Here is a 9,951-nt window from a genome sequence, read left to right as displayed (position 1 = left end):
GATCTCTAAGCTTAGTTGGTCCTCTAATCTAAAACTTCAAGCCCATTTGGTCGTATAGGAGCATCATTACCTCACCTATTTATCGATCATGGCTTAACATGTATCCCTCAACGCCCTAAGTTTCATGGTAAGAAGGAGGGTCTGGATAACATGTGGCAAATTTTGAGAATATATGGCTAGCTAATGGCATCATGTAGCCTAGAGTTTCAATAGTTCACAAGCATATCAGTGGTATATTTGATGGGAATGTAAACTAATTGGCATGCCCTGTATGGCCCTGATCACTTCCCCGCTTATGATGCCCTGTGTGACACATTTTTGCACAGATTCTAAAAGGGTAACACATCCTTGTACGTTGCTTGGAGCAAAAGACCTTATTGGACCTTAGAAGACTATGCAGGTAAATTTTGATCTTTTATGATCACAATGGTTTTGATGGGTTGGTGGAAGTTACTCAAAGATCGGAGCACAAGATCTTACTAGACCTTATTGGTAGAAGATTATGAAGCTAAATTTTGATCTTACGATCAATGGTTTTGATAGGTTAGTGGAGGTTGCTTGACGATAGGAGTATAGGGGAAAACTCAACTTCCAAGAAGGGAAAGAAAAAGAGGCTCAAAGATTCCTTAGAGGATGAGAAAGAGGAAGAAAATTTGGATGATGACTTGGATGATGCAGAGTCGAATTGAGAATCCAAGGACAAAACCAGAAGAAGAAAAGCCAAAAAGCATCATGGGCTAAGCTTCAAGTGGTGCCATCATGGGCTAAGCTTCAAGGTGGAAATTCAGGAGGAAGTGAAGAAGATAATGGAAAATTTAGCCATCCATCTCTCTCGTGTGCTTGTCTACTCTTGTGTGTGTGTGTGTGTGTGTGTGTGTGTATGAAGAAGTTGCTTAGCCTATCCCCCACATTCTAAGGAGATCAAGCTACCCTATCCCCCACATTCTTCTCATGGTATCAGTGCATAGGTTTGCTGAATAAGCTCAAGAGGTATAAGCAAGAGATCAGCAAAGGAAGTGGTACACAAGTAAGGGTAACTCCAACTCTTTTAGTTTTATTCAAAAGCAGATCTTTGCACATAACTTGGTAGGCAGGGATAGTGGCAATAGACACAACATGGGGGACATTTTCATATCTTGAGAAGCCTAGTTCAGTGAAGCAAAATCATAGTACATATGGAGCTATCATTTTTTTGGCCACCCAAAGTCATTTTGGACCCCGTTTTAGCCTTGTAAGGTTTGTACAGGCACTGCAAAAGTATCGACAGTGATAATTTTTAGTTATGCAATGTTTTTATACATGTTTTACACATACTATTTTGCATAGTGGTTGTTTTGAAGTGCCTAAGAGACTATGGGATCTGCACATGTATGGTAGATATATATTGATGTGATTGGTTCATAAAGTGGATAAATAACAAGTTTGCAGTACTAATTGCGTATGTATCTATCAAAGAGATTATTGCTTCACATAAAGTAGATAAATAATAGGTTTACAGTACTGTTGGTAATAATTTGCGTATGTATCTATCAAAGAGATTATTGGAATACTGTGAGTGCAGAAGTAACATCAAGTTTTGTTTGGCATACAACACAAAACCATATTTGGTGTAGGTGAAAGCTACTGCAAATACTATATTTGGTATAGGTGAAAGTTACTGAAATATATCATATTTGGCGTAAGTGAAAGTTATTGTAAATACCAAATTTGGTATAAGTGAAAGTTACTAAAGGGGTAACAATGTCTGACATATCAAGCCTAGGGCAAAGGTTTATTATGTAATTTTATTTTAATTTTTTTAAATCCGATGCAACTATATTTTGATTAGCATTTATTGTTTGTGTAAGTATAGTTAATGTTCACAATAAAAACACTACATGATGGAAAGACAACCTTTTGCAAATAAGACTTTGCAACTTGAGTCCAAATAATTGGCCCCCATAGTTTCATGCATTTGGTGGGCGCTACAAGTGAGAAATAGGAAATTCCACCTTTTTGAGAGTAGTGTAGTGTATGATATTTTAGATGACACTTCACATCGCACTTTTGGAACCCTTGTCGGACTCGCCACCCTTCTCTAAAAAGCTTTTTTCATCTGACATGACAGTTTTTTAATAATACAATATCTCACATTCTCATTTTAAAAAAAAGAAGAAAATCCACGCATTTGAAGTGGGAGCATTATTTTGCAGATACTGGGACCCTTTCATCGTGAGGAAATCCTACTTTTGAACCCAAAAAGAAAAAAGAAAAAACAAGAGAGTATATGCATACTGCCTTTTTGGATCATTCTATGTATAGGCGTATAAGTAAAGAAAATCCTGTTCAGCTCCCCGAGAGGATTTTTACATGAGATTTAGGTGTTAAAATATACATATGTGAGATGCTTTAAAAAATGACTTGAAATAAGCCTTGGGTTAATTAACGGTATAATTAATTACTCTCAAGCGATTCGCTCCTCATGTGGGCCAGGCGGCTAGCAATGAAGTCTGAGAAGCGCTTGTTGGCCTCGTCATTGCTAAGGCCGTCTAAGGATGACGTGGGCGAATCCGATGAGCCGATTGGCTGAGAATCACTAAGAGAAGAGCTACTCGTCATGCTGCTGGCTCTTTGCATGGAAGTTAACGCTGTGGCTGCACGCTGGCCGGATGCTGATCGACTGCCAGACAGGCGGGTTGCAGCATTAGATACTTCATCAGCTTTAATCCTCTTGCCCTTGATCTCTGCCGATTTTGCACCCGACTCCTTGCAGCAGGCGTTTAATGCTTCTCTAATCCCAATATTGGTTACACCCAACTCCTCCTTGCCCTTGGAGTATTGCTCTGCAGCTTTGGCTTCAGAGGGGCGTTGCGCACCTAAACTCTGCTTATTTTTTAGCAAAGGAGGATTAGTGCGACTAACCTGGGGCGGCTCCATGCTGATGACCACCACCTGGGCCTTCTGTTGAGTATCGACCACTGTCGGAGGGACTGATTGCTCAAGGGCCTGGGATTGGAAAGGCTTACGGCCAATATTAGAGGGTATGGTTACCAATCTTGCCTCCTGATCTGATCCCTTCATACCAAGATTGCCCTCTGACTTTTTTGAAGGCAGCTTGGCTTCTGTTTCCTCGTTTTGTGGCTCCCTCTTTTGGTGTTGCTGCTGAAGAGAGTTCCAGTTGTTGGTGTAGTCCAGGCAAGGCTCTTCAGGGATATAGTTGTTGAAGGGCAGCGCGTGATAGTAGTCCATATGTCGAGGGCTTGATATTTGGTCCGAACCAGGCTCGGGAAAGGAGTGGCCGTGTCTATAAATATCAGAAGAAGAAGATGATGAGGATGGATAGCAGCTCTTGAGCAAGAGCGTAAAGACAATGAGGTTGGCTAAAATGAAGATGGGGCATGGCGAGAGGAGGAGGCTTAGGCTCTCATGCAGCCGCTGCTGCAAGTGATCCATGGCGGAGCAAATGGCTTGCAAGCACAAGGAAAGAACGTCGAGCGGAGGAGGAGCGGGAGGGGGAGGGGCGGTTATAGCTCCTTGCAACAAGCACAAGAAGTAGAGGAGGAGGAGAGCTAGAGGGGCGAGCCTCATGTGTACATTGCTCACCGGCAAGGCCCTGGCCATGCCCAGACAGGGGGTGGGGGGAGGCACACGCTTGTATGGAAGTCTCAAGCCCCTCCCACTCGAGGAGCCGTGGCCACTCGGTTTATATAAAGGGCCATGGCTTTTCGTCCCGCCCGGGTCCCCCGCCCATAGCCCAGGAGAGCTCTCATCAGCGAGGCCTTGGGCTTGGGCAGCAGGCGGGCTCGTTACACACTCAAAGAACATGAACGGTCGGCCATCAATAAGTGAGAACATTGTGCAAGGTAGTCCCTATATTTCCACGTGTTGGTTTACCAAGGTAGTTGAGGCCGAGTTTTAGAAGAAAATGCTAATTCTACCAATTTTGACACAATTACCTTTGAAATGGCCGTAGGGTCTCACAAGCTTCTTGATGGACCTAGTTAAGTGTGTGCCGTGGAAAGACTACCTAATGAGTCTCCATTGTTGTTTAAGATTAACTCTCTAAAACAAAAAAACAAAAGTAGCCACATGGTGAAGTACCTACATATTTCAGAAGCAACAATGGTGACGTAGCTACAAATTTCAAAATGATGGCTTAAAATAAAAAAGAAGATGGCGCCATCACCCATGATGTATGCCCCACAAGATTGTGGTAGGTAGGTACAACCCCATGTTTTTGGATTGCAACATCGAAATGGACTATGATAGTTGCAAGTTAGTACTATCCATCTGACATGCCTTTTCTTTTGCAAGTGTGCTCTTTATGCAAGCATTGCAAAGGAGAATACCCTTTTGCAAGTTTGCTCTTTATGTTAGCTACCCTTACATTTGTTAAATAGTACATGTTGAAACTCTACCATGCTTTTTTAAAAACCACATGTTTTACAATATTACGTGCTAAAACTCTGGAATCCTTTTAGAAACATATGGAAAAATTGAGATTTGAGATGGAATTCTATGATGGCCACTTCAACATCTTATAGATATTAAAGTAAAGAAGCTTTTCAATAAAAAAACTACAAAAAATAAAGATTTCTCCATATCAAGCTACAAAAAAATTAAATATCTGTCCATATCAAGCTACAAAAGGAAACTTTTTTAGAAGAAGCATGAGCAAATTTAATGCCCAAGGAGTTAAAGCTTGCTAGGATGCATGTGAGAAATTTTAATAAAGTCTTGATCAATTTGAGCATGTGATGAACTGAACTTTGCATCTCTTATTAGATTGTGACAAATGAAAGTTGCAAATCATACTACACAATCCAAAGTTCAAATCCAATGAAAAAGAACTAGTACTTGTTTGCACAAATGTATAAGCTCCAAATATAAGAATTAATGAACTGCCTAGAAAAGTTTGTTGTTACAAGCCTACATATGCTAAAGAACTCCATAGCATGTTTTTTAATTCAAGACATGTGCATTCAATGGAAATAACACTAGTAGGCATATACATAAACTAAAGGATTAATGAATCTAACAATAATTCCTTTGTGTTTTTGTGGTGTCCAAGTACCACTAGGATTTTAAAAACGCCTTCATAACTTTCTGTGTGTTCCAGGAAACAAGGTGCTTTGACTTTTGAATGTTCAGCTAATACACGATAAATTAAATTTTCTTCTTATATTACATGCAATCAAACTCCTTTATGTTCCAAGCAATCAAGCTCCTTTAATGTTCCATGCAATCAAGCTCCTTTAATGTTCCATGCAATCAAGCTCCTTTAATGTTCCATGTTAAAAAATCAAATTGATATGTTGGTTGTTTATTGAGTTATTTTCACACTATATAGTAGTTTGATATGGTTCTTTTCCCATCCATTACTGATTATACAATGCATTTGAATATATGTAATTATAATTGGAAAACATTTTGAAATGATTCTTTTTCCATCCAACTTATTATATACGATGCATTTTGAAATGGGAAATTATAACATTTTGAAATGGTTCTTTTTACATCCATTACTTATTATACGATGTATTTGAATAGATCATTATAATTGGGGAGCTGTAATAGAAACTTCCTTTGTTTACTTTTTGTATATCTAGCTAGCACTTTTGAAGGTGACATGGAGGTAAGAACATCTAGATATTTAGCATAAAATTTAAGTCATAAGATGGGGGAAATTTTTGACACCATTGCAAAACATTCCATGTTAGCTATTACGTCGTCTTCTTTTTTGTTAAATTTATACTTCAAAGTTTTGTTTATCTTATCTCCATTGTTTAATTATTTGCTTTAAACGTAACTCCCAAGTTACTTTCTCATACCCAAGGTTTAACATTCCTTCCTATCCATTTGATCTCTTTTCTAAATCAAGTTCTAGCATCATTTTGCCTTTTTTTTGCTAATATTTCCATTTTAAGAAGAGGATACCCTACATAAAGGGAAGAGCCTCGCCAAGGCCTTGTTGAGCATCCTTTTGTCGGATCTTTGCCACACACAAGAGAATCAAAGTACCACGAGTGCTCGCATAAATCAAGAATCAGTAATCAAATCCATACAAATAAAAGATTCAAATGTATTAAGCATGGATATGAAAATAAACATGAGATGAAACCATAGACTTGAAAATAAAACTTAGATGACATCACCATCAAAAAAAGGTTGGGTTAAATCTCCCCCGCATGCGTGCCGGCTCCTTCCATGACATGAGTATTTTAATCATGTATTACCAAAATAGCCCTTGAGCCAACGTGAAGCTTTTGCCAAAAATAGGGCTCTTTACTTTTTACAAAAATGGCCAATCCTTCTAGAGGATGTTCACACACATCTAGTGTGTACCAAAAATAGTGAAGCTCTAGTTCACACGCAATACACCCGTGCACATCGGTGTACATAAATATTCGAGTACAAATAAATGGCATGTGGCCAACCAAAAATAATGAAGTATAACTCATAATGTCGAAGCGATGTAAACACCCATGCACATGACAAAACCCACGTGACACCTTGTTCGATGACCCTCGCATGTGCAACACAATGTTCGATGACCCTTGCACACTCATGCTTGTGCGACACCTCATTCGGTGACCCTCGCACAAGTACGATGCCTTATTCAACATCCTCGTACTCATCACCTATACTCAACAAGTCAACATGTTAGGTGAGGCAATCAAACACCAATATCAACAACACTAGCATGCGTACACACGACATCACCCAATCATAGCATGCATACACATGGCATCACCCAATCATAGCATACATAGCATAGACCCGCAAAAGCATATGCTAATCACATCTTACAATGTAGTATTTATCATGATATCACTCACGATACTAATTGCAAGCATGGCATAATGGTCGGACGGGTGTCCCCAATAGACCATAGAGGGTCAATAATGTAACATCCCTCTTGCTCGAGGTAGCAACTGACATTAGTTGCATGTTTGATAGGAGTGGATTAAGTCAGAACATGTGCAGAAAAACCATGAGCATCTTCTCCCGGATGGTTCTTGAAGGTCAAAAGATATCTGTTATATAACATTGCCAGTTCTTGTAGTAGTCTGCTTATGGTGGTCAATAATTGCATCAGGTACTAATTGCTCTTCATCATCAACTAGCTCTGGAGGTTCTTCATAATAATAAACAGAATGATTAGGAATGAAAGGAGTTATGAATCCTCCAATGGGACGGAAGATCTAGTCTATAAGCGAGGTCATTGATTTTGTCTACTATTTTGAAAGGACCATAGAATCAAGGTGCTAGTTTGACAACAGGATTATTTTCTACACTCTTAAGCCTCCTCTTTTCTATCCTCAAAAATACATGGTCTCCTTCTTCAAAAGTCATGGGTTTCCTTTTCTTATTGGCCTGTTTTACATACTTTTCCTGAGCGTTCCTAATAGCCTCTTTAACTTGATCATGAATAGAGTTAAAGTCTCTGGTAAATTCATCAAGCAGCTTCTATAGTGCAGGAAAGACGAGTCATTGGAGTGGGAAGGGTCTTTCCATACACTATCTCAAACGGTGTTGTAGGCAAATTGGAGAATATATAAATATTTATCCCATTGCCTAGGCTACGATGAAACATAGGTTCTAAGAAGGTCTAGGATAGTGCTATTGGTCACTTCATTTTGGCCATTGGATTCAGGATGAAAGACAGTAGAGAAATCTAATTTTGTGCTTAAATTATCAAACAGTGTTCTCCAAAAACCACTACAAAATTTAGAATCTCTATCTGACACAATGACTTTAGGCAAACCATGATGCACAAATATATGCTTTAGAAATAAATGAGCAGCTTGATGAGCAATCAGTTTCTTTTTACATGCAATGAAATGAGCCTGTTTGCTAAATCTATCAACTATCTACTGTCCAAATCATGTCATTCTGATTAGCAGTAAGCGGAAAACCAGTGATAAAATCCATTAAAATCTACTCCCATGGCTCATTGGGAATTGGGAGTGGCATAAGTAATCCTTGAGTTTTTCCCTTATAGCTTTTAATCTTCTTCTGGTAATGCATTCAGCCACAAACTTGGCTATATCTTTTTTCATAGATGGCTAATGAAAGTCTTGGGCAATGGTCTATTAAGTAGAGGGTACTCCTCTATGCCCTGCATATGGGGTTGGTGCAACTCCTCCATAACAGGCTATCTAAAAGGTCTCATGATGCATAATCTCCTCTGAAAGAAGAGATACCCATCATGATAAGAGTAATCTGAGTGGGGAGTCCACCCATTATCTCTCATTTTGGTCCAAGTGTCTGAAAAGTCTGGGTCTTGGTCATAAGAGTCTTTCATAGCATCGAAAGTCAAGCTATCTACAGCCGTGATGTGATGAACACTAGGCCGTCGACTAAGGGCATCAATGACTACATTCTCTTTTCTAGGCTGGTAGAGAATAGTAGGCTGGAAACTTTGAATAAAAGTAGCCCATTTGATGTGTCGGTCAGATATTAAAGGTTGGGTAAGCAAGTGCTTGATACTCTTCTATTGGTCTGTTTTAATGATGAATCTGATCCAAATAATGTTTCCAAATCTTTAGGACATGGACTACAACAGTCAATTCTTTGTCATAAATACTGTACTTGCACTTTGGAGGTCTGAGTTTCCTACTTTCAAATGCTATGCGGTGACCATCTTGCATTCATACTGCCCCTATGCTTGTACCACTAGCATTAGTTTACAACAATAAAGAAAGGTCTAGCAAAGTTTGGTAATTACAGAATCGGTGCTTTAGTGAGTGCTTCTTTTAAATCATTAAAACATTTTTCCTGTTTATCAGTCCACACATACTTTTTTGATTTCTTGAAAAGAAAAGTCAGATAATGAGAAACGTAAGCAAAATTCTTCACAAAACATCTATAGTAGCTGCACAAACCAAGAAATGATCGAAGTTCATAAATATCTTTGGGTCTCGGCCAAGTCACTATAGTCTCTATCTTTTTGGGGTCCACAAAAATACCATCAAGAGAAACAATGTGACCAAGGTATTCAATCTCTATCTGAAATAAAGAGCTCTTCTCAGGATGATTGAGATACAACTCATTCTCTTATAAGAGATTAAACACTATCTCCAGATGTTTCTCATGCTCAGTAACACTATCACTGAATACAAGAATATCATCGAAGAAAACTGCCACAAAGTTGCGATATTTGAGGAAGATGCAGTTCATCATGTGGCTAAAAGTAGCCGAAGCATTAGTGAGTCCAAAGGGCATCACTAAGAACTCATAATGACTGGTTTGTGTCCTAAAAGTAGTCTTGTATATATCTTCCTCTACCATCCTCACATGGTGGTATCCAGATTTCAAGTCTATTTTACTAAATACATTTCTCCTCACAATCTGTCAAGAAGATCGTCCACTCGAGGAATAGGATATCTGTTTTTGACTGTGATTTTATTCAGGGCTCTATAGTCAATGCATAGACGGTAGGTTCCATTCTTCTTTTTTACTAAAAGAACTAGATCTCTGTAGGGTGAACTACTAGGCCTGATCAGTTTCCTCTCTAAAAGGTCTTCTATCTGTCTCTGGATTTCTTTCTGCTCAATTTGGTTCACTCTATAAGGTGCCTTGCAGGGAGGTATACTACTAGGGAGGATAAGGTCAATCTTATGATCCTCAGGTCTAGAGCTAGGCAAGCCAGGGGGTAGGTCATCAAGAAAACAATCGAAAAACTAAGAAAGGAAGGAATCATGCAAGGTGTCCTTGGGAGGTGGTTCATGAGAGCAGTAATCTCATTCACAAAGACGAGAAACGTCCTCCCTTTTCCTCAGTGCTCTCTTAGCCTGGGTGTGGCTAAGAAAAGGTGCACTCCTGTCTTCCATCATTCCCCTAAGACATAGATGTTGATCATTGAACATGAAATATAAGGAATGTGTGTCGTAATCAATATATGGATTGTACCGGTGTGTCGCCATGGCATGCCAAGTATTACATCTACGCCTTGCAGTGGTGCAACCA

General features: G+C 39.2%; 1 protein-coding gene across 1 annotated transcript; it reads right to left on the bottom strand.

The window, feature by feature from the left end:
• Positions 1 to 2,267: 2,267 nt before the first annotated feature.
• On the bottom strand, positions 2,268 to 3,834 carry LOC147622848 (uncharacterized). The gene has a single exon (XM_086822620.1). It carries the CDS (start codon positions 3,832 to 3,834, stop codon positions 2,434 to 2,436), a length of 1,401 nt encoding a protein of 466 aa, XP_086678746.1. The 3' UTR covers positions 2,268 to 2,433.
• Between the last annotated feature and the right edge of the window lie 6,117 nt (positions 3,835 to 9,951).

Source organism: Cibotium barometz, chromosome 28 (assembly GCF_041138505.1).
Source record: "Cibotium barometz isolate CiBa-2024 chromosome 28, ASM4113850v1, whole genome shotgun sequence".
NCBI classification, from domain to species: domain Eukaryota; kingdom Viridiplantae; phylum Streptophyta; class Polypodiopsida; order Cyatheales; family Cibotiaceae; genus Cibotium; species Cibotium barometz.
This window is presented reverse-complemented; position numbering and strand designations above follow the sequence as displayed.